Below are 25416 nucleotides of genomic sequence, written 5' to 3'. Positions count from 1 at the left end.
GTTTCTGCCCATTCCAAGGATGCACAATCTGCAGTAGTTGTTATCAAACAATTAATCTGTTGAGGAGCTCTGTTTGTAGTTTAAATTATTTTAGTTTCATTTGGTGATCTGTGCGTTCCCTGGTTTGGAAGATATTTTGTACTTCGATGTCTCTTCAATGGCTATCATTACGAGCGACGTAGACCAAACTCAAGCCACTACCTGAGAAATTTCAGAACCTCACTTCTTTGAACGCTTTACTGATCGTGTTGAAAAATCTTTTAACAACAATGTCAGTATATATAGACATGTGGATATATCAGGCAAAGCAATATATGTCCAATACTGAAAATCCAAGAATACAGAGAGGTCTTTTATTTTGTTTTGGTCGGAACATCAAGGGTCTAATTGGAAGATGGTGAGGAAATTCTACTAATATCCAAAAATGTTGTAAAGAATGTGGTGGAGCTCACACAAAGAAAATAAGAAAATGATAGTCAAAAGTTTAATGATGATGTTGGGGGAAGATTTTGGAGATGCAATGTACATCCACGGGAGGCCATTCAAATTGCCTATAAATAGGCTTCCTCTTCAGTTGTAAAATGCACAACCAATCCAAAGAGAAAATAGAGAGAAAGAGAGAGAAATTTGAGAGTGTGAGAGCTCTATCTTAGAAGAGTTCTATGAGAGGAAGAAAGTTATGTCAGTGTAAAAACCACAACAAAATGAATCCGCCATTTAGAATGTTTTTATTGTATAGGTTGTGGCTAAAGTTCATTTCCTAAGCATTAGATGCATGTTTCCTTCACACTTGACTGCGTAGGTCGGAAAGAGTGGTGTGCATTAGGCCCAATGGCATATGGGTCAGGGCTCTATTAGTGGCGTACACAAGTGCATACGTCAAATGTGATTGCAAAGGAGGGAGCGAATGGATTTGCTCCAAAATTGGGACGATGTTGAGATAGCTGTGCATGGTGGTGCCATCGTAGGTGGTAGTGGCGGCATGTGGTCCTTGCTGCAATAAGGTAAAGGCTGGGAAGCTATGAGTCTGTGCAGCGTTTCCGGCAGCTACGTGGTGCGGCTACTACTACAAAGCAGCGACGGCTGCAGGGAGTTGCTATGCAGCGGCTGCTGGCGGTTGTGAACTGTAGGATTTTCAAAACATTTTTTCGAAGTTCATTTGAATATTAAACATGCATTTAATCAAATTAATCGCAGCGGAAGTCTAAGGTGGTTGTTTAAATTCAAAAACAAAACTTCTTCCAAGTATCTTAAGCCATGAACATTGATATGTTTTTCATAAATGAAATTTCAAGAGAAAGGATAAGATCTAATTACCCTTGAAGCAATTATATGAACCAATTTGTGTTTGGTCTTCTCTTGATGATTTCCTCATTGTTGATCTCCTCTTTGATCTTTGATCTTTGCTCCTTGATCTTTGATCTTTGCTCCTTGATCTTTCTCCTCCATGTGAGCCACAAAAGTATATGGCCTCTAAGTCTCCACACCAATGGAACCTTGAGATGAGAAGAAGTATCTTGAGAATACTTGGATGCTAGTGCAAGATTCTCAAGATTGGTTTCAATCTAAACCACTTTGAAATATGAAAGTGTTTCACTCTTGAAAACTCTCTTTTATCTCTCTTTGATCTCCCAAACCCATTTGGTTGATGTTGGATTGTGTTTGTGTGTCAATGAGCTTATGGAAACAATTCCCATACACGTTCACTTAAGCATTTTCGGCCAAACCCTATTGGGCTTCCAAAATTGGGCCTTATGACACTTAAACCATAATATTTAGTTGTCTTAAGCCCTTGGGCTTGATACCTGATCGGTTCATAATTGTATATTATTTCTTACCCTTCTAGCTTATGATTTGGTTATGTTTTTGAGTTAAACTTGTGCTTTTAATCCTTTTTGTGTTTATCTTTCAGTTAATTGAGCTTTAGGTAACAATGATGGCTTTGGAGAACATAATTCATGCAATTCAAGCATGTTAAGGCCTAATTTGGATGAATTGATGAAGAGCTTAAAGACAAATTCATTATGGCTACAGCCCCCTGCCAGTCCAGTTCCGTAGGTCATATTGCAAGCTTTGTTTCAGCAACCTACATAGCTCGGATGAGGCCACATTCTTCATGAAAGTTGCTCCAATTGGTGTGTACTATAACATATCCAAAATTCAGCCCCATTGGATAAATCTGGAGTCCGTTACCTAGCAAACACAGAACCATGCTCAGGATGGATCTTATCAGCGCGGAAAATGAGTTAGCAATTTGTTTCGGCCTTAACTTCTTCCTCCGACCTTGGATTGGCCCAAATAACATATGGCTGGAAAGAAGACATTCTGAACTTCAATTTAGAGTGCTTAAAGTCCTAATTTGATTAAGAGAAGCCCAAGTTGTAAGCCCTTGAAGTTGCTGGTCATGCTGACCTCAGCATGTGCTGGTTGGATGCTTGGTCATGGTGAGCTAGGTATGAGCTATCATTTCTGGTTGGAAGCTTGGTCATGGTGACATGAAGATGAGCTAGGGCTGCTGGTGGGATTTAGTGGTGAAGTGCATCAACCAATTCAAGATTTTCTAATACAAGTGCATCACCCATTTCAGATTTTATAAAACAAGTGTTGTATGCATTAGCCATATTGAATTCAGATTTTTCACTTCCTTAGGCCTATAAATAGGGAGGTTCTCTAAGCTTGTAAACACACCCCAAGGGGGGGGAGCTCTCAAACACTTCTCTAGAGCTCCCTTCCCTTCTCTCCCTCAAATTCTCTTAGTTTCCCTTTGTAGTTCTCAATTGTTGTAATAAGATCATTCTATTAAATTTTCTTTGTACTAAATATCAAACACTTTTCCTTTCTCTTCTTCTAATTCTCTAAAGCTTTCAAACACATGTTCTTCCAAAATCCTCAAAGTTCTCAAACATCTCTCTACTTCCCTTCTCTTCCAAAAGTCTCCATGTCTCAAACACTTCACAAACACATTTCTCTTCCTTCCCTAAGTTCTCAAATTCTCCAAGTTCACAAACATCCTCCAAGTTCTCAACCACTCTCTTCCAAATTCTCAAAGTTCCTAAACACTCTCTTCCAAAATCCACAAAGCTCTCAAAACACCTCTCTACTTTCTTCTCCAAATCCTCCAAGTTCTCAAACACTCTCTTCCAAATTCCCCATGTCTTAAACACATTCCCTTCCAAAATCCTCAAAGCTCTCAAACACATGTTCTTCCAAAATTCTCTAAAGTTCCCAAACACTTTCTTCTCCCTCCTCAAAGTTCTCAAACACTTCCTTTCTTCCTCAAAGTTCTCTTAGTTTCCTTAATGTTTTCTTAGTTGTAATTTATTTTTCTTTGTTATGTAAATTCTTTTCTTAAGTTTTCAAGTTGAATTAGTTTCCAAGTTTCAATTATGGTTTTTGTTCTTATTCATTATGCTTATAAGTTAATATGCTAGTTTGAATGATTGATCACCATTTAGGCTTGCATGTTAGCTATCTTGGTTTGAATTAAGAGTATACACCATGCTTTAATTCGAATTGAACTATGAATAGGAAGAGTATGTATGGACATTCGACAACAGGGATTAGATACATACTTGGTTGTTTAAAATGTTCTTCTATGCTTAATGGGTTCCTAATGCTTAATTTTAGGTTAGACAACAAATGATCAAATTAGGGAATTAGGAACACAAGGTTATGACCACACACCATGGCTTAATCATACTTTAGCTAGAATCAATCCATTAATCTAAATTGAACTTGGGAACTTATTTGCTTGAGTTACTTATTTCTTTCTTCCTTGTTTTATGTTCTTTGTTTTTGTTTCTATTTTGTGTAGGGAAACTAAATTGGATCATTCAATCACCAATCCCTGTGGAATCGACCTCGCACTTACATATGCTATACTACCAACGGTTCGTGCACTTGCGAGTATCACAAGTTGAGGATGCAGCTTAATCCATTTTGGTGGAGCTAAATCTACGCAACAATACCCAACCATTTGGGCTTCCTGTTAACTATTACCGAGGCCCAAATATGTTTTTACACGTAGTAAATCATCCACATCAAATCAATCAAATTGATTTCCTCATTCTCATTTGTATTATTCAAAGTTAACCATTTAAGGTGTGCGATCCATTAGATTCTAATTAGCAAGGCAGTGGGAAAATATTAGAACTCTTTCTAACCAACTGGAATTAAAACCCCTTTTTAATTCTTCCTTTATTTGGATCGATCACAATCAATCCTAGGACTTCCACAAGCCAAGAGTGACATCTAGCAATATATCAAGGCTACCCAAGCTAACCAGAATAGATGAAGAACCTATTCAGTTGGAATTGCAATGCAATATGGTCCTTCTCTTATACAATGTTTCAAATCATATTATTAGGGTACGGATTGTTTATGTCAAACCCCTAATATGATTTATAACCTCATGTGATTCAAAAGAACATGATTAAGAACAACTTTCTAAATCAAGCTCAAAATACTTTGGCCAAAGATTTACTGAATCACATCTTGAAACATTCTCCTTCTTTATTGAAAGTAGAGATTCCTTATTGTACATTCACATGCCCCTATAATGAATTAAGAGATCCCAACAACACTTAAGACAAATCTTTTACGGCTTGCCTTTAAGAGCTATCAAAGATCAATACCGCATCACAGGACAACAATGATGCCTCAGGTCTAAGGACTAATTTGCATTATTGCAACTATGAGTTCTCATTTGACATGTAGATAAATACTCCATATGAGAACTACGGTTGATCGCGTTCAGTGTACTCATTCACTAATGAGCACCCACATACTTGTATTAGTGTCAACTACACAAATGGTTTGAGACTAACCATCCTCCCAATTGAGCATCCATAATATGTGCTAATCTTGACGGTTTATCAATGCTCATTTGATAACCTATGATTAGGAATATTTTGGGATACTACAGTTAGAGATTAAAGGTCTCATGAATCTAATCTTCTTTAGATTACTTTATCTCTTATTTAGCATATCCTGGACATTTGTTTCTTTAGACGATGTAAAAGATAACAAATAAGTTTGCCCTTTATGTATCACATACGAAATGTATTTTAAGGAGATTACATCAAATGTATTGGCTCTTAGGGCACATTTCTAACATGAACCTCCAGAGCTATGGGATTTGGTGGCTGTGCAGCGGCTGCTGGCAGTTGTGAAGCTCCGGGAGGCAGTTGCATCGCATTAGCAGTCATGGGAGGCTACTGCAAGGTGCTGGCGGCTGCTGCCCATTGTGGTTGCAGCAAGGTTTCTGTGGTGGATTACGACATCGCGGCATCAATACTCCTTGTATCAACCATGGTTGATCGGAACAAAGTGAGGAAAATGGATTTGGAGCACACTTTGAGTATTATTTTGCGATCTCAATAAAAGCATCAATTTGTGGGAGCGATTTTCGTCCCCAAAGAATTTGTCTGAAGATCCCTTCTTCCTCTTCACTTCTTGTTCTCTCTGCAAAACAATATGGAGAGAAAAGACCACACCCAGGAGTGTTGGCCAAAGGCCCTCCGATGCCTAAGTTAGGTCGAATGTTTGTAGGAAAAACAATAGCTAACAAAGAGTAGGAAGATTTCTCTCTCGAGGAACCAGGTAGCCGGAGCCTTGTGTGTGAGAGAGAAAGGGTTTGTGAGAGGGGATTTCTGCAGAGTTTCAGACGGAAGTTTAGACAGAAGTTTAGAGTTACCTCAACCCTTGATGTAGCCATGTATTTATAGGAGCTTCAGAGGCTAAGGTTTCGGAAGAATAATTCCACAGATAAAAAAGAATTATTCTTTCCCAATTTAAAGAGATTGATTTAATTTGGAATTTGATTAAAATCAAATTCATAGATATTTTGCTTCCACGCTAGTCATGACACAAAGATGTCCTTTCTCTTGCTTTTTATCCCGACATCAAACTTATCGTGGGCCACTAAAGGAACCATGCAAATATGGCATGCCACTTTGAACTTTCATGTGGCCGAGACAAATTCTTTTCTCAACTTGCCCTTTTTGACCATATGGGCCCATGACCAAAATATTCAACCAAGGCACTGCATTGATGAAAACAGTATCCATTCAATTCCAAAAGCCGCTGATGCCAACATGCATTCTTCTCTTCTTTTTCGCACAGACCCCCATGTGAAATTGTCTCGGCTAAAGGACTGAGGAGGTGACGAGCTGCTTCTTGGCTTTTGATAGGTAAAGTAAAAGTATCCCTGGCTTCCCAGATCTAGTGGGTGATCTTATAATGCAACCACTATATATATATAATATATATAGTTGAGGTCTTCCAATTCGAATTACATTTATGAAGCTCGACTGTCACCATGTTGTGAAAATTGTTATGTGCGTGCTTCTTCCCCGGGTATCATTTCAGTTTCATAGGTGAAGTAACTTTCCAACCTATCAGGTTTTTCTCGATCCTTCTTTTTTATCTTCATTTTCTGCGTTTTGATCTTCAAGAGCCTCACTTCTCTATATAATGAAAATGAAGGACAAGATTGGAACTTTTGAAGAGGGTCTAATAGTTTATTTTGTTTAGTTTAAATGAGGTTCTTTGTGAACCTCATTTAAAAGAAGTTATTAATAAGTAACTTCACTCAATTTCTTGACCAATAAATGAAGATAACTTTTTCGTTTTGTACAACATTTAAAATAATTTGATGATAATGAGAAATGACGTAGAATTTGTACTAAAAACTGAGGTCCTACATTAAAATAAGAAAACAAAAACTGAAAAAATGAAACGAAATGGTTGTCGTAGGATCTAGGTTATAATACGGGTTATAAACATTTTTATTAAGATTGCAGTGAGCTTGCTTCCTTACACTCATCTTTCTATAAATTAGATTAATTTAAAATATCACTTATATAATTAAAATAAAAAGTTTGACGAGATAGGAATTCAATTGACGTTTTGCATGCATGTGATGATGATTGACAAATATTGCCATATATAATAATATAAATTTGTAAGAAGTAACTTTAAATTTGCTCTTTGTAGAGGTTTTCGAGAAAGAGGTAAGGGAAAGGGAGCCAGATAGAGGATATGTTTAACCTCATTCCTACCGTCATCAAGAAGCTATGGGAAAAGTGGAACCTCAGGTTCTTCATCCTCTTCAGCCTCTCGTTGCAGACCATTTTAATTCTTTGTGCACCCTTCAGAAAGCGAACGCCCAACATATGGATAATCTTCATCGTCTGGACATCATACTTGCTGGCTGACTGGGCCGCTAACTTTGCAATTGGATTAATCTCAAACCGCCAAGGCAACAATCCTGGCTCCGACTATGCTCGTGATCTTCTGGCATTTTGGGCTCCCTTTCTTTTGCTACACCTTGGCGGTCCAGACACCATTACTGCGTTTGCCCTTGAAGACAACACCCTCTGGAAAAGGCACTTACTTGGCCTCATATTCCAGGTCATAGCTACGCTTTATGTTCTCAGTGAATCATTCCCCAAAAACAAGCTATGGCTCCCAACATGCCTTCTGTTTCTTGCTGGAATCATCAAGTATGCCGAACGAACACGAGGTTTGTATGGTGCCAGCTTGGACAATTTCAAGGAAGCCATGATTAAAACACCTGACCCTGGACCGAATTATGCGAAGCTCATGGAAGAATACTCCTCAAAAAAAGAGGCTGAACTTCCAACTCACATTGAACTCACAGCAGAACGCAGCAAAGAATTTAGGACCAAGACTTACATGATTGAAGAAAACGAGCTGCAGAGTGATATTGCAGTTGTGAGACATGCTTATCACTTCTTTCAAATCTTCAAGGGTCTAATTGTCGATCTCATTTTCAGCTTTCAAGAACGCCAAGAGAGCCGTGATTTTTTCCATGACAGAAAGCCAGAAGAAGCTTTTAAATTAATAGCGGTCGAGCTCAACTTTTTGTATGAAGCTCTCTTCACCAAGGCTGCCGTGGTGCATTCTAAGCTAGGATACATTTTCCGGGCGATTTCCATCAGTGCAATTTTCGTAGCCCTTGTTTTCTTCTATAAATTGGAGAAAGAGGGTTTACATTCATTTGATGTTGGAGTCACCTATACCTTGCTTTTTGGTGCCATAGGCCTGGATCTAATAGCTGTTTTCATGCTTATATTCTCTGATTGGACTGTTGCTGCTTTAAATAAGTCTCGGCAGAAATGTTTTATAGCCAATAATATTTTTGAAAAGTACCTCAATTTGAAGAGATCATCCTTGTCTACAGAAACAACAAATGGCGGCCAAGAAAACAGTTCAAAAATAACAAAGTGTTTGATGTGGACTAAGAAAATCCTATTTTGGAGGTGGTATGGATCTGTCTCCATGTTCAACTTGATAGACTTTTCCCGCAAGGAACGTGAAAAAGTCTCCCCAACAATTTTTGACCGATGTGGCAGTTTCTACATCAAATTCCTTGAATATTTTGGCCTCAAGGATCGCCGCGATAAGATCAAATATAGGTCCAGCAAGCCACTCACTGCAGAGTTATGGAAATTCATCTTTGATGAGTTAAGAGGTAAGTCCTTGCTTGCAGATGATCCTGAAACTGCCAAGAAAATAGGTTCAGCCCGAGGCGACTGGGTTCTCGAGGACAGGGTTGTGCAGGATAGTAATTTGGTTGTCCAGGATGGTGATAAGGATAAACATAATAAGGTGATCAGTAAGTTGCTATCTTATGTTGTTGATGTTGAGTATGACCAGAGCATTCTATTGTGGCACATTGCTACTGACTTGTGCTATGAGAAGAGCAATGATGTTGGTGACGGTAGTCACCGTGATAATCGTGATCACCGTGGATTTAGTAAGACTCTGTCTGATTATATGTTGTATCTCTTAGTGATGCAGCCTACTATGATGTCTTCTGTAGCAGGAATTGGACAAACAAGATTCCGCGACACTTGTGCAGAAGCAAAGAAATTCTTTAGCAGAAGTGAACTGGAATCAGGGGTGGGAGAAAAAAAAAAGGTCTGTAAAGGGCTCCTTGACGTAAATACAGACGTTCAACCTATTGATGTCAAAGGGGACAGGAGCAAGTCCGTATTGTTTGACGCATGCATTCTGGCCAAAGAGTTGGCCAAAATGGAGGAAAATAATTTAAATAAATGGGAACTCATCAGTAAAGTGTGGGTGGAATTGCTCTCATATAGTGCAAGTCATTGTAGAGCAAATAACCATGCCCAATTGCTGGGTAAAGGTGGAGAGCTTGTCACTTTTGTTTGGTTATTGATGGCTCATTTTGGCATCGGGGAGCAGTTCCAAATAAACGAAGGCCATGCAAGAGCAAAACTCATTGTGGAAAAGTAAATGGATGTGTGGAATTAAGAAATGGTGGATTCCAAACAATCTTACCATATAAGTCCTTTTTATCATGCTGGACTGGACATTTGTTTGCATACTTTCTTGCAGTGTACTCCTCTTTTTTTTTTCTTTTTTTTTTTTTCTCTTTTTCTTTTTCTCCCTTTCTTCACTAGTGTATGTGTTGTGTCAGTTTGTAATCTTTAGACTTTATCGACACTCTTTGTGGAATTATTGTTTTTTTTTTCTTCCGTTAAGGCCTCGTTTGGTTCTCGGAAAAGATTTTATGGGAACTAGAGGCTTATGGACTAAATCTTTATCTCTTGGCTTCGTCAAAGTATCACGGGGATTGTTCACCAAAAAATAAAAAGTATCTTGGGGACTGGGTAGTGGTTGCCTTCCAAAATGTTAAAGAGCAAATATTTCCTCGTGTGCTTGGGAACATTAAAAAGTAATGAAAACATTAAGAATTTGTAGAACCCCCAAATTGCATTATCATTCTCCACACATAAACACTTTCTTAGAGAAAGCATATCGTTGTTCTGCAGAAATCAAAGCCACAGTGGCTAGGCTTTGATTTGTGATAGTTTAATCCTAGGCAGACTCCTATCGAACTACAAACACAAGGGTAAAGGAGAAATACTGCATAAAGGACACTGCAACTTTGTAGGACTCTATCATCTATCCAAGTCAATATTTTGTATTTCATTCTACTGATGTATTGATTTGATTATTTATATAGAATATATTTCGTATTGTTTTTGTTATGTTATTTGGTTTTATCCTGATTGTTCTCCAACAAAATATACTTTGTACTTCAATGTGTCTCTTCAATGGCTATCATTGTGACAGACGTAGACCAAACTCAAGCCTCCGCCTGAGGAATTTCAGAACCTAGCTGCTTTGAATGCTTTACTTGGGTTAAAAATTCTTTTAACAACAATGTCAGATATATGAGACCGAAATATCATACGAGGCAATATATGTCAAATAATGAAAATCCAAGAATACAGAAAGTGAACCGTTGAAGATGGAACGATATTTTTTGACAAACTGTACACCCAAAAACACCCACATAGTGCCACTTACTCCGCTTGATGCTGTAGGAAGAAAGAGCACTCGTCTGGCAAAAAGTAACTTTCGGTATTAATTGGGCTCAAGGATCTAGATACTACTTGGGTTTAAGAATGTGATTTGGATATTAATTAAGTTTAATATGAAAATATCAAAAACCCACTACTAATAATTTCCAACCGCATCATCAACATAACAATATCAATATAAAAAACACACCATAACAATATCAATCAATTATAAACTCTAATCCAATTCAAATATCAATCAATTAATTTATAAATATCAATCAATTATAATCCATAAAAAATCACTAAACATTTCTATCAATTTCATTATAATAAAAATTATATTAGATTCACTTCATATTCAGGAAAGCAGCGACAAGAGGTGCTGTTAGCGCCGACGGAGTGGTGGTGGGGGTTGATGGGTTGGGGCTTAAGGTTTGAGAGAGGAGAGTTTGAGCCTAATTTGGGTAGGGTTTTGGGTGGAGTCGAGTAAAAGAGGGGGGATGGCGCATGCCTTCCGTCGAGCAACTTGTGTGCATCTTAGGGTCGCTTGAGGACCTCACATCCATTTTTTCTAGCATCCATAATGTTGCTTGACCCCAATTGTCCTGTTGTGCGTTCGCCCTTGTTTGTATATAAATAAATAAGTAAAATAACACAATCGGTCCGGTTCAAATTGGACTGATATATCGAAGTTTACTTTTTAGGTTTTTTTTTCATTATGGTTAATTTCAATTTAGTACCATGAACTCTTACTGTTAAGGCATCTTAGTCCCTCTACTCTCAATTTTAAAGATTTCATACCCTCATCTTTCCGATTTGTTTCAATTGAGTCCCGGCGTTAACTTCACTGTCAATTTCTCTGTTAATTGCTTGCGTGTCATATGTGGGTCCCATGAGTACGATGCTTTCGATGTCAATGGAGGGGCATTTTCGACCATTTTTTGTATTCCTGCCCAAACTCCTCTGTGAAAAAAAAATAAGACACATGGATGCATTTAATTGGGCTGAAATTTAAAAAAATTAAAAATCAAAATTAACAAAAAATTAATTAATCAATATTGAAAATGCAAAAAGGATATTTTGAGCTAAAAATTGAGCGACTTTGCATATTGAACCCAAATTTCTTCTTCTCGTTTCTTCACTGAAGTTGAGCGACTTTGCATCTGAGAACAAACTCATCATCACCCATCTGAGAACAACCTCTTCCACCTCACTTGCAAGGCGATGGTGAGTTGGGAGGTACGAGAACATGGAGATGACGAACCACATTATGGTACATTAGTAGACTTTTATTTACGGCTTTGACGTTCGAATTTCTGGGTTTTATGTTTATAATTTTGGGATTAGGGTTTCTATGTTCGAATATTTGGGGGATTAGGGTTTATCTGTTCAAATATTTGGGGATAAGGGTTAGTATGTTTGAAAATTTGGGGATAAGGGTCTAGTCTGTTTCAAAATTTAGGGATAAGGATTTAGTCTGTTCGAAAATTTGGGGATATGGGTTTGTCTGTTGGAATAGTTGAGTTTGTTCGAAAAAATGAGGAGTGTCTCAGTGACTTATATATGTATTATTGTGCTTTGTGTTAGTGGATGATATATTAAGGCTTGGTAAATGTGGTTATGGCTCTAAGTAGGAATTTAATAATGAAAATTGAAACTATGTTATGTCTCTATTGGAATATATGTATAAATGTTGTAAAAGTGTTACTTTGGAGTTTTTGCGTGGTCCTACTCCACTATGCAATTGATGACAATTTTTGGCACTTTTTCCTTGGACTATTGATGACAAGTTTTGAGACTTTTACATGCAGGGGATCCATGCTTATTTTCGATTCGAATGCACCGTGGTGGAAGACTGCTGCATAAGTACTATGTATGTAGGTGGCAATGATACTTATTTTGATTACGCGGACAAGGACAAAATCTCATTGACAGAAATTGAATGCATGGTGGTTTATCTGGGACACGTAAGCATAATTGATTATTGGTATCGTGGTCATGCTAATAGTGTTATGAAACAGATACACTGTGATTCACAAGTTATGGAAATGTGTGATCTAGTTCCTGAGCTGAGGGAGATTAACTTATATCTAAATCATCGGGACATGTAAGAAGATGATGTTTGATATAGCTAGCATGGGTCTAGCATGGATTTTGGTTATGCTTACCAAGTGTTTGACTTGACTGAGAATTTCACAACATCTGGAGTAGTCATTGAAGAGCTTCCAGACTATGATAAAGCACTAGTGATGTATGATGGAAGGCATAAAGTACATTCTAAGTCAATATCTTGTGTGTTCATTGAGTCTTTAGATGATGATGATGAAAACGAGGTGGAGACAACCACAAGAAAAGAAAGTCGTTCCAATGACAAGGATGGAAAAGGTGAAGTCATGAAAGAAGTTTAGCCACGTGGTTCCAAAGGGAAGGAAAATATGGCATTAAGAAGATCTTTTAGGAATAAGAAAGCATGAATTCAACAACAGCCTACTCATGATACTTCTTCAGAGGATGATGATGAGAGCGACTCTGATTTTGTGGATGATGAGTATGGAATTGATGATAATGAAGATGATCTTTGTTTTCAGGCTGAGGTTGATATAGATGGTGAATGGGCTGGACCAGTCAAGAACCATGTGCAAAGCCTGAATTGGCGAATATGGATGGTTTTGAAGATAATGAAGACACGTTTGCTGTCATTGATTCCGAACAATTGAAGCTTACACTTCCTCATGACTCTGATGAAGATAACACCGAACATGCATTCTCAGAATTTAATGTGCAACAGACATGGAGGATATAGAGTTCAAGGATGAAATTTCCAAATAGTATTAGTTTCAGAAATGCTTTGACGATCACTTCAATCAAAGAAGGATGGGAAGTTTGTTGGATGAAGTCTAAGAAGTTTAGGATAAGGCAATTTGCGCTGCAGAGAGCTGCCCATTTGAGATTTATGCCTCCAAGATGCAGCATGAAGACACACTACAAGTGAAGAGACTCTATCCAACGCATACTTGTAGTGGGGTTTGGGAAAATAAAGGAGTGAAGTCTTCTTGGCTGGCTAAAACATTTATGGATGAGGTGAAGACAAACCACACAATTCCTGTGGTTTCTCTCAAGGCAACAACATAAAAAATTATCAAAAGTGGGATCTCCAATATAAAGTCGATGAGGGCAAACAATAAAGCCCAGAAACTACTTAAAGGTATAATTAAAGAACAATATGCTAGGTTGTGGGATTATGTAGCAGAATTGAGAAAGACAAACCTGGAACAACAGTGCAAATCAAGTGTGATCTCAATGAAGAGTTACAACAACCAGTGTTCCAAAGAATGTACATTTGTTTGGGTGCAGTGAAGAAGAGATTCAAGGCAGGATGCAGACCACTTATAGAATTGGATGGGTGTCATTTGAAGAATCCTTACAGAGGGTAATTACTATCAGCTATTAGTTTGGATGTCAATAATATGACCTGGATTATTGCATATGCACAAGTAAATGTAGAAAATAAAGAATCCTGGATATGATTTTGGAGAACCACTTTGGGTTCACTTTCACAAGTCATAAGCAAAAAGGTTTGTTGGAAGCTTTTGAAGCAGTGGCTAACTTCAACACCATGTACAAGGGGAAAATGTTGAAGGATGCCTTATGGGCAGTTGCCAAGGCAACCACAGTTCCTCAATTCAAAAGGGCAATGGAGGTGATGAAAACATTAACACATCGTTGAACACCGGGAATTGACCGAGCACGTTGAGGTCATTTTGAGATTCTTCAACTCCAAAAAAGGCAAGCAAAACCCATGTATAGAATTAAGCAACGACTTCTAGAATAATACTTTTTTGCCCTTTCTTACTCCCATAATCTCTTTTCCAGGCAGTTGGGCAATTTTTCCATTGCCAGTGCATACAGTTGATGCTTCCAATCATACATGGGAAACCTTGAGCTTCTGCTTTTTGTAGAAGCCTTTGGAGGTCCCTAGGCGTAGGTTTGCGGAGGTAATCCCTCGTGTAGAGAGTTTTGATTGCATCACAGAATCTGAACCAAGCTCTCTAGGATAGTGGACTTCCCCATCCTAGCAATCTCATCCACCTAGTTTGCAGATGCACCAAGTGCCAGCATCCGTAAAGAAGCTGTAAGCTTTTGCTCCTGAAGAAGCCCCAAAACCCCAGTAGCATCACACTTCTGAACGAAGTATGCATCATAATTGCAAACATCATGCATGACTTTATTGAACAAATGTGGCTGCATTCTATATCGCCCTCAAAAATCGACAGTAGAGTATAATGAATTTGGGATAAAGTAATTTTCTAAAAGATTCTTATCCCGAGAATGCCTATGTTTGTCCACATTCAGGCCACGGCTGACTTGTGAACCACAGTAGCGGCCTTGCCTTGATAGATCGAGCATACCCACTGCCATTGCAACTTCATCATCTTCTTCCTCCTCCCTTTCTTCTTCAGCTCGCCTTCGCCTTCTTTCTTTAATTTCTCGCTTTTGCCTCTCAAAGCATCTCCTCATGTTCGACATTGAGAGTGGATTATGAAATCTAAAATCTTAGAAATGAAAGGATAGAGAGGATATGGTGTGAGAGGTATGAGTTGAGCCTTTGGCTTTATAGAGGGATTTAGAAGATAGAGATGACACGTTGCACGATTTTAGAGGGTGAAAATCTTATCTGAAATTTGAGATTTGTATTTTATAATAAAAATCGACAAGTGACAACTGAAAATCTTATTCGAAAATTTTATCTGAAATTTGAGAGGTGAATTTTATATTTGAAAAATTCATTCGAATTATGAGATATAAATTTTATAATAAATATTGACACATGGCAACTGAAAATCTTATTTGAAAATATTCTCCAAATTAATTGTTTAAGTGGAAACACATCAATCCTTTTGCAAAGGCTGCAACTATTCATGTGAATAGTAACAGCTCCTGTCTTGCCCTTGACTTGACCTTATTCTTTACCATAACAAATGGGTGGAAGTGCTCTTAACACTGAAGTTTGAAGGCTGCTGTTGTTGTTTTGTTTTATCTTTAATTTTTATTTATTTTTTATTTTATCGGGACTTAACAGTGTTATTGTTGGAGTTAAGTGAGTGCACAAGTGGCAAACAGTTAGATAGGGAACACACACGGACAGTAAACTTGGAGACAGCAGATCGTCTCCCGCACTGCAGAGACTCAGGTTCCTTTTCTCGTTTCGTGCTTCGGCTGCTGGGCGTCTATCTCGAACCGAAGAAGATAATGGAAATAGCCGTTAATTGTTCCCCCTTCTCGGGTTTAAATCCTAAGGTAACCTAACCCTAACCCGTCCTCTGTTTTTTTTTTCTTTCTTGTTCTACATATAATTTATATATTACATTGTCGATTCAATATTGCACAAGAAAAATTCAGATATCATCAGTACCTAACTTTTGGCTGGTGGGTTTTTTGTTTTTTGTTTTTGTAACTCTGGTTCCCATGAACTATGAAATTGTCTGTGTGCTTTTGTGTGTGGGTTGTTTTTTACTTTTTTTGGTCATGGTTTTCTGGATGTGTTAATTGTATGTTGTTTGGATTTCCTTAGAATTCTGTTCTTGGGTGTAATCCTGTTCAGATCCTATTGAACCCAAAAGCCAAGTATTTGTGTAATAATGTGTATTTGTTGTTTCTGTCAGTGATGTTAAAAGGAAAAGAAAAAAGGTTGTTGCTCTGCTCTACAGCAAATTTTAGCTTTACCAAACCTTTTTCTTGGGTCTTTCTTCATGTCTTGTACCATTTCTCTTCTGATTTTTATTAGTGGTTTCATAGTTTACTAGAGTAACCCATTTGATTGCTGGAACTGAGAGTAAGTATATACATTTTGGAATGAACACCCGGAGAATTATAAGTCACTTTTTACCCTGAAAATGTTATCCAACAAAACAAATGGAGCCTTGAACTGACCTAAGTTTTGTACAGATAATTAGAAACAATCGGAGGATCAGTGCCTCTATTCCAAGCCTTACTTGCAGGAGAACAAAATCCTCCCATCAAATCACGTATTCTGCTCTAGCACTTTGCAGAAGGTAATCAATATATTCACTATTTACCCCTTTAGTTTTGCGTGCAAATCTGAATGCTCATCACAGTTTGCATGTATTCACCAATGTTGTAGTGCAATGTTAGAACAATTGGAGATCCCTGTCTAGTTTATTTATATATTTTCAACAAAAATGTAAAATGTGATAGACTCATTTCGTTTTATTTCACTTGAGTAGACTCGGTTTAGTATCAATGGGCCATCATTTTCTTTCGAGATTCTTGTTCAATAATGGAGAGTTAAATTGCCATATATATACCCTTGCATTCTTCTGATTGTTAAGAGTTAACCTACTTTTGGTATGATTACTATTGACTTAACTAATCTTTCAGTTCTAGCTGCTTTGTTTCACCCTAATCTATCCATCTTTAGTAATATCAAGTCACATGCTATGCATGTGCGAAGTGAGAAGGTAGTTATTTCAATTTGCAGAACAGTGGAGAGAGAAGGTGGGTAATTTAAAACTAATGGCTAATTGCTGTTTACCCATATTCTTTAATATTAATATGGAAAGGGCACAAGGAGGGGCCTCTGACATATAGTATAGTTTCTTAGGATTTTTGTTTAACATAATATGCTGTTATAATCATTGTGCTCTGTTTTTTTTTTTTTTTGTTGCTTTTCTGGGTACTTTCTATCTCTTTTGCTTGATTAAGTTCTAGGGGCAGACTAAGAGTAACAGTGTTTTATAAATGAGTGAACTTGATTGATCTTGATTCCATATTTGATTTTTTGAATTTCAATTTCATTTTACAGGGAAAGTAATAAGTATATTCCTGCAATTTGTGCTGTGTTATCAGGTGCAGTTGTTAAGTATTTTCTGTCAAGTTCTAACTTCTAATCAAACCAGTGCTATTACTTTCTTATTCAATTGCTAAGTATTTTGTAAACTCTTGGTTTTATTAAACATAGGCACAGAAGACATTGGAGTATCTTCTTCTCAGTTTGAAGATGTTCCTGTTACAGTTACTACTTCAGGTACCAGTGATGCCGGTGAACTAAAGGTATGTTTTAAAAACAACAAAAATCTTTTGGGAAGCTTTTATATTTAATATTTTCTGGAAGGTTGGTAAGAACATGACATTCTGCAGTGCCCTTTAAAAAAAATTACATTCTGCAGTGGACTGTCGAAGTGAAAAGTATGATAATGCAAAGATATTTAATGGCATAAACAGTGATCATGATGACCTTTGCTCTCTCTTCTTGTTTGATGATAAACAAAATTCTATGGTAGATGGTTGCAATTTTTTTATACTATTATAAATTTTGACCACATACATTCACACTTTTTTTCATCAGATAAACGTAGAGGTATCTGGTGCTAAAACTCGAGCAATTTTTGACGAAGTTTTTGACAAAATGGTTACTGCAGCCCAACCAATACCTGGATTTCGAAGAGTGAAAGGAGGTAAGATTTTAAAAGTCTATTATGTTCAAATAGATTACTTTTTGGTCATCTTCATTCTTCAGATGACATCATAGTCAATTGAGTGGCTTTCATCATATTTTAGACTGGTATATGCTATGGTTTGGTAGTATGGATAATAATAATATCTCTGCATAACCTAATGAGATCTGTATTTGCCTCCAGTTCAGAGTTTGACTCTGCATATATTGAGTGCATGCTCTGTTGTAACAAATTTCCATAGGCGATGAGGATGTTGGATCTTTGCTCTCGCTGCCGTACATTTCCATTCTGTCTGTTAACAAACATGTGACGGTAGTTCAATCTTGTGAGGGTAGGGGTGTAACTGGTATAATAGTTACCAAATAAAAAAGGGAGTTTCACTAAAACACCCAAAATGGGGGCTGAAATTATAAAAAAACCCAACACCCAAAACACTTTATAAACACACCCAAAACCCATCATTACACACACTCAAAACCCATTTATAAACACACCCAAAAAATATACAATTGTTGATTTTGGGGTTGATTTTGAGTGTGTTTCTATGTTTAAATAGTATTTGGGTTTTTTTATAAATACATGTCTAGGATTGGGTTTATTTATAAATTTGTAAATAAAAAATTTCATAAACATCTTCTATGGATTAAAATTATAATACACTGCTGACCCCTTCCAGTCCTCAACCATTCTATTAATTTCTTACTCAAGTTGCCACCCTCAATGATAAAGTTGATTTTCCGGGGATCATTTATGTAATCCTTCTATTAGCAGTAAGATGAAAATTTAGCACATATATTAAAAGGTATGTATGGAAATTACAATATCAGATTGAGAACAAATGTTTTGTTGTGTTGTAACTTTGAAATTAGGAAGCACTTTGTAATGAAGCTTCTTGCAATGAATTACCAAAGACATGATTTTCTATCGAATTTGATATCAATTTATATAATAGAACTGCTGTAGAAACACTGAACTCAGAAACGAGATATAACAAGACAAAAGAAGAGCAACAATAAAGTTTCTAGGTTCTTCCTTGTTGCTTTGCTTTAGTACAGCTAACTAATTTGACTTCTAGACTGAATTACCTCTTGTGTATGTTGTTTCTTCTACACATTCCTAACTTCTTTTTCTTCATTTCTTCCCCTGGCTGTATGTCGCTGACAAATCAAATCTCAATTACCAGGGAAAACACCCAATGTAAGTTTTTAACTCTAAGCATGGTTATGCAGTTGATATGCTGAGTTGGATATGATTAATATCTAAATGGAAAATGTTACTTCAAGCGTAACTAAAGTTTTTTTCTGCCACATGATTGCTTGCACCTCCTAGCTAAAAGGGCTTTGAGATTTTTCTAGGGAGGAACACCGCCTGCAATTTCTATCTTACTTCCGTAAATTGTGTATATGCGTCTTCATATACAATCTCATTTTCTTATCTTGAGCCATGTTCTCAGGGCTTTAGCTGCAAAACCTCAGCATGCTGGGTGGATTTACCACATATCATACATGCAAATACATGCATAGATGAGTTCCTTACGCTATCAAGGCCAATTGGTCTGCCAAAAGAACTTGTTTTTAACCTTGTCCATCCCAGACATGCTTTTCTTTGTTTGGAAGTTATTAACCCTGCAAATGTAACTCTGACTGTTGTCTCCCCTCTGCGGATGTGACCATTTCATAAGCATCAGCAACTTAATTTTGTTTTTGTTGATTACACACCTACACAAAAGCTACTGGCTCCCTTCAGAGAGAGAGAGAGAGAGAGTACACTGGCACACAATAAATTCTGTATCTTGTTAATTGTGAACGCAGAAACATTTTTTTTAATTTGTCTTATTTTCTGTCTATCAGATACCTAGAGACATTTTGCTGGAAGTCCTTGGACCTTCTAAAGTTTATAAGCAAGTAATCAAGAAAGTGATCAATTCTGCGATAGCTGAATATGTAGAGAAGGTAGTTGTTTGGTATTCTGATTTATATTTTTTTACCTTGTACATGCTTCATGCTTGCATATTGTTGTTAGGTTAACTATGAATAAGCATACTTGTTTAAAATGATTATTGTTTACTAAATTTGTCCTCTTCTTTGTATCAAAGATCTATTACTATCAGCCTAACTGAACCTCCAAACGTCTTTGCAATTTGACCAGTGCATGACATCATATTTAGTATGCATAGAGGTGAATCTTCCGGTAATAGTTGCACCACAAAGTGTGCTCTTTCAAAATAACTGCGAAACTATAGTTTTGACACTTTGTTTATAAATTTTTATATAATCCATTACTTGTTTTACTTGCTAAAACCTCACTTCATAAGTAATTTATCGGATTGAAATTTGGTGCACCATATTTCAGTGACGATCCCTATTTCCTTTGTTTGATGGGCATCATAGTTTTTGAGTAGTTAGTTACCTTAGTTGAAAGAAGGTACCTTTGTATGAAAAGGTTGACGTTTTCTTATTTATAAATGTATGAAAGTATTCTTCATAAGCGTCTCAAAATGCTTTTCCTTGGAAATTTGTTCATCTCATTCTTTTATTCTCAAGGCATGTACGTGATCCGCATGTTTTTGTTTTTCCTCCAATAAAATGGATCTCGATAAGCCCTGAGGTTGTATTGTTTTTACTTTTTAATTGGTGCAGGAAGGTTTAAACGTTAGAAAGGACTTGAGAGTGGAGCAAAGCTTTGAAGATCTTGAAGTAGCTTTTGAACCAGGTGAAGATTTCAGCTTTGATGCTGTCATTCATCTTCCCAAGTGAACGAGACGATATGTATATTTTCCTTTTCCATTCTTCAATTTTTGTACATACTTTGTTTAAATCTCAAGAAAAGTTATTACATAATCATGCCTAAACTGCTAAGGGGATCAGACCGGAAAAAGAAAATGAAAAAACAGAGAATGATAGAGCACCTTGCATTTGATTTGCCAATTTAGTGTCTTAATACTTGTATGTCTGTTTAGAAAGACATAATATTCAACGTTAAAATGAAATGCTCGTGCGTATATTGAAAAACCCACAAATTTGCTATGTACAACCAAAAGTGTTGAGCCAAAATAAAAGGCGAGGAGGTTGATGAGTTTTGAGATTTATTTACATCAAGACAAGTAGCGAACTTAACGGAAAACGTCTGTTGGTTATGGATTTGGCACAAATTTATTCAAGGTGGGTAAATTTGATCTACCACATCCAAATTCCAATGACCAAAATTGTTGGAGTTCGGAAAAGTCCGATTTCCCATGTGGGAGGAAGTTCACAACCTCAGCATATCCTACCCTTTTTCTTTTTCTCCTAAGTTGGGAATTCTTTGATGGAGTTTTTCTTCTTATAGGAAGGAACATTGATCGTTATTTTCATAGATTTGAATGAAAGTTTGCGTCTTATAACGATCTTCACGAATGTCGACTATAACATGTCCAAATTTGAGAGCATTCAGACTGGTGGAGTAGCCTTCTCGGACACATCGATGATTAGACACATATTGATGTGGTAATGCTAACTTAAAACATAAATTCTATCATTTCTTTCAAGCCATGGGAGCTGTCCATATCATGGAGGGCCTCACTCTCCATGCACTCACTGGTGGAGCCTAGAATCTTCATGGTTATCGTCTGCAAGAGGAACCAGCTACTAAGATTAAGATTCTCTTCCCCATTGCCGTTAGTGGATGGAAACCAGTGTTAAGTTAATCTTTGTTATATAGAATGAAGTCAATGCTTAAAGTCTTTTCTTAATTTAATTTTGCAGGAGAGGACTTTAACTTTCTTCAGTTAATCTATTACCTAGTTTACAAAACCAGAACTTAAGCAAAACCTTCTTAGGCCATCTCCAACCGTTGGGGTGGAAACCCAAATTTTCAGTTTTGAGCCCAAAATTCTTCTCCAACCCATGTATTTTGGGGGTGGAAATTTGATAAAGGTGAAATTTGGGGTGGAATTCCAGTCCAAGTTTTGCCTGGATTGGTAATTTGTGTGGAACCTCTGTTTTGTAGCCAATGTGAAGAGGAAAAAGAGGTGGGCCCTACGTGACAACAAAGCTGTCTGGCCAGCAGCCCTTTTGCGCAACACATGGCAGCTTTAGGAGAGAAAGACGTTGGAATCTAACTACTGAAAAAAGCTAGGTGGTTTTTTTTAATTGCAAAAGCTGGGTTGTATACTTGTTTTTATTTTTAAGTGAAATTTTATTATGCTTTGGAATTTTAATTTTTTTAGGTTAAAATGTTCACAAAATTAAATTACGAATGTTGAAACAAAAATAATATCAAGAAAAATTAATGACGAAAAGAAATTATGGGTTAATCATTCTTAAACAATTTAATAAAGTTGTGGACTCAAATTATGAGTCTACAAGATTGGAGGAAAAAAAATTTTGAGTCCTGAAAATATATGAATTGTATTTTGAAGGGTGAAAATTTGAGTTTAGCCCCAACATGGTTGGAGATAGTCTTAAAAGTCACCAACTCAACTCCCCGAGACAGCTATTAGCATCAAGGGGCAGCGATGACCAGGACCCGCACCCTCGAAAAAAGATAAAGGCTCTCGTTCGGAAACCACTCCTCCCTATATCTAAAAAGCCTTCACCTCGTTTAAAGAAAGCCCTCTCTGTGAGCTAGACAACGAGTCAGCATTCGTCCAACTTTATATGTTTACAAAACTCAAGCAATTGACTTCTTACTATCACAACAATCATGAATCTTGCATTGAGGGCACAATTTAATCCACCACCAAAATTAAATATGAGAACGCGACTCTGTTGTTGAACTAAATTAAAGTTTAACTCTTCTCAGTTGAGACGTTAAAGAAAATAAAATTTGTTGGGCATCTGATTTCAAATGGAAACTTGACATACAGTGACTCAATTTAGTATGACCAAGAAGTTGGATCACATCTTGCTCAGTAAAAGTTTCTATAGCATCAGTACGGGGAGAAATTATAGAATAGTACGGTATTATCACGTCAGCTGGTGATACTTCCATTTAAAATTCGCCACATGTATTATTTTTTGACAACTAGATTCAACACTCATATTAACTTTAAAAATAAAATTAAAATGATTTTTAAAAAACTTTAGAAATAAAAAACCCAAAAACCACCTGCTTCATCAACGGTGACCCCCAACCACTGTCTTCCATGACTACTGACTCATTCTGTGTGTGAATTTGATGACACCCCAACACATGGGTGATTCCACTTTCACAATCATTAGAAAAAAAAATTGATTCGGCTATTGATACATAGAAAGCTATGCAACCAAGATTGGATTCCTATTCACCTACTATAAAATTTTCTTTTCTTGTCAATAATGTCAATGGCCATATACCTTGTAGGACATTTTTTTTTTTTTTTGATGACACAGGGGAAAAAACCCCAAACAAACCTACACAACATGAACTAAACGGGGCCTAGAGACCCCAATCAGATCATCAACCAAAGCCTCTTCAGCCCAAAGAGGCACCGAGCCAAACCAACACATAAAGTCCCAGCAACTCGATAACATACCAGCAAGGGGATGACCTCCAATAGTATCAGGATTTCTCATGAGCTGCACAAGCAGCACTGAATCCATTCCAATCACCAGATTAGAGATCCCTCGAGCCACAGCAAGCTGCAGACCAAAAAACAACCCCCATAGCTTAGCTTCTAAAATCTGACCTGTCCCCAAGTTCACAGAAAAACCACCAACCCAATCTCCCAAGGAATCACGGATAACACCCCCTGCACCAATAGCCCCAGAACAAGGCTTACAAGTACCATCCACATTTAATTTAAAAGTTCCAATCCCAAGATGCACCCAAGCAAGCTTAACCTGCATTTTAGTGAAATTGGGCTTGACACAATTGATGGAACAAAGCCATTCATTCACAGCAACTTGAATAATCTTTTGGGGACAATTTGGCAACTCCTCAAGCTCATAAAAAATCTTCTAATTTCTCCACTTCCAGATAAACCAGTGTAGGGGACTTTTCCTTCCGGCAGCAAGTGGGCTGGGCTGCTGTGAGGAGCAATCTGATGTGAGTGTCCCCCTTGTATCTGAGTTCAAATATTAAGCCCCAAAGATATCTCGAAAGGGTGATGACGCCTTGAGAAACTCCTTGGTTACCTTCACCAACGAAAATAACAACAAATTACAGATAAATCTTCTAGCTTTGCATGAGAAGATTATGGCATGGGAGCAAAATTAGCATGGGTTTAGCACTTGAGGAGAGAGAGCTGTGGGTTCCTATGAGGGGCAGTGATTCTAATGGAAAGAGAAAGGGGTTCTAAGGAGGTTTGATGAAGAGAGAGAAGGATGGTGAAGAGTTTTGGGTGACCTTGGCAGTTTTCGGCAGCTTGACAGTGACTCTGTCAAAGCTTATATCAATATGCCAGAACAGGGGAAATAGGGGAAATGGGCAAGTATAGCACGAAAATTACTGAGTTTGCAGGTGAGAGAGGAAGCTTACTCTCTGAAGGATGGGTTCATTTGTTGGGTAGAAGAGGCCCTATTTATAGCTGCTTGGATTTGTTCTTCTCCAAGAAACCCTAATGGTTTCTTCCCAATCTAGCTAAGCTTTCCTCTCCCTTTCTTCTCTTCCTTCTTGACTTACCTCATGGTGGCAAAGTCAACTCTGCCCAATCCCACAAAATCAGAGATTTTTGGGAGCTCAATGCTTCTTCCCACGGCTGCTTCAGAGGAGACCTTCTATTTTCACCCATCTTCTTTCTCTTCTTTCTTCCTCTTTCCATGGCCAAATTGATGGGGGCAAGAAAATGGGTGTGCATGCTGATTCAAGAGATGGCATCCTTCCCTGCGTGCCAATATCCCTTGGTCTCTTGGTCTCTTGGATGCTTTCACTTGGAACTTGTTCCTTAGCCTCCCAGTAGCCCTTCACATGTGGATTCCCCAAGCTCCTGCATGATTTTGTCTTTCAGCCGAATGCCAAGGCTTGTGTTGCTTTTTTATTCTAATTATATGGGCTTTTTAAGACAACCACATGATCTATCCAATGGATGAGATGGCTTTATCAAATGTTGGGCTTTTTGGTTGGCTTATTCTAATTGGAGCAATGGGCTATTTTGGTTGAGCTACTCTAGTTGAAGCAATGGGCTATTTTCTCTCTTGTGCTTACCCACGTTTGGCCCTAAGAAAATGGGCTTGAGTCCCGAGGCCCCAAGCGACCCGAGACTTCCATTTCTCGACCCATCGATGGGCCCCCATGACAACTTGTTACCATCCATACCACAACCCACTCAAGCAAGCCCCAGGCATTCGAGTGGCTTGGGCCCACTTAAGCTTGTAGTGCGATTGGGTGTGAAATAATAATTTCCCGCTTGGCATGGCATGTCGTTTGGCATGCTTTTAATTATGACGCTTGATAGGATAATTGGCATGGATTTGCAGAGCTAAATGCATCTTTGTAATTTTAATCTCAATTTCTAGCATGACAAATTTTTATTTGGCATGGCATGCAGGGTGTGGCTTGTGCATGGCAGATTTTCGTGTACTCCAAATCGGGTCTTTTTCCAATAATATATCGTTTTGGGCTAGGAATTTATTCGGGCCCAACAATGGAATTTTTGGGCCTCAACAACCAGCAAGTAAAAA

General features: G+C 37.6%; 2 protein-coding genes across 2 annotated transcripts; both read left to right on the top strand.

Annotated features, from left to right (window-relative positions):
- Nucleotides 1–6252: 6252 nt before the first annotated feature.
- Nucleotides 6253–9476, top strand: LOC110747074 (uncharacterized). Its single transcript, XM_088253740.1, has 2 exons — nt 6253–6402; nt 6997–9476. The coding sequence occupies exon 2, from the start codon at nt 7042–7044 to the stop codon at nt 9283–9285; it is 2244 nt and encodes a 747-aa protein (XP_088109866.1). The 5' UTR covers nt 6253–6402; nt 6997–7041; the 3' UTR covers nt 9286–9476.
- Nucleotides 9477–15437: 5961 nt separating this feature from the next.
- LOC110745591 (uncharacterized) lies at nt 15438–20676 on the top strand. Its single transcript, XM_088247235.1, has 8 exons — nt 15438–15659; nt 16308–16414; nt 17185–17228; nt 17341–17432; nt 17728–17836; nt 19020–19033; nt 19687–19788; nt 20476–20676. The coding sequence occupies exons 1-8, from the start codon at nt 15612–15614 to the stop codon at nt 20590–20592; spliced, it is 633 nt and encodes a 210-aa protein (XP_088103361.1). The 5' UTR covers nt 15438–15611; the 3' UTR covers nt 20593–20676.
- Nucleotides 20677–25416: the final 4740 nt, after the last annotated feature.

The sequence above is a fragment of the Prunus avium genome, chromosome 1 (genome assembly GCF_965620075.1).
Source record: "Prunus avium chromosome 1, drPruAviu1.hap1.1, whole genome shotgun sequence".
In the NCBI taxonomy this organism is placed as follows: domain Eukaryota; kingdom Viridiplantae; phylum Streptophyta; class Magnoliopsida; order Rosales; family Rosaceae; genus Prunus; species Prunus avium.
This window is presented reverse-complemented; position numbering and strand designations above follow the sequence as displayed.

What these genes read in the sequence shown, in the direction of transcription:
- LOC110745591 (XM_088247235.1), top strand. Translation starts at nt 15,612, where the DNA reads ATGGAAATAGCCGTTAATTGTTCCCCCTTCTCGGGTTTAAATCCTAAG. An exon ending in TCTCGGGTTTAAATCCTAAG is followed by an intron (nt 15,660 to 16,307) that starts GTAACCTAACCC and finishes AGTTTTGTACAG; the next exon opens with ATAATTAGAAACAATCGGAG. An exon ending in AATTTGTGCTGTGTTATCAG is followed by an intron (nt 17,229 to 17,340) that starts GTGCAGTTGTTA and finishes TATTAAACATAG; the next exon opens with GCACAGAAGACATTGGAGTA.
- LOC110747074 (XM_088253740.1), top strand. Translation starts at nt 7,042, where the DNA reads ATGTTTAACCTCATTCCTACCGTCATCAAGAAGCTATGGGAAAAGTGG.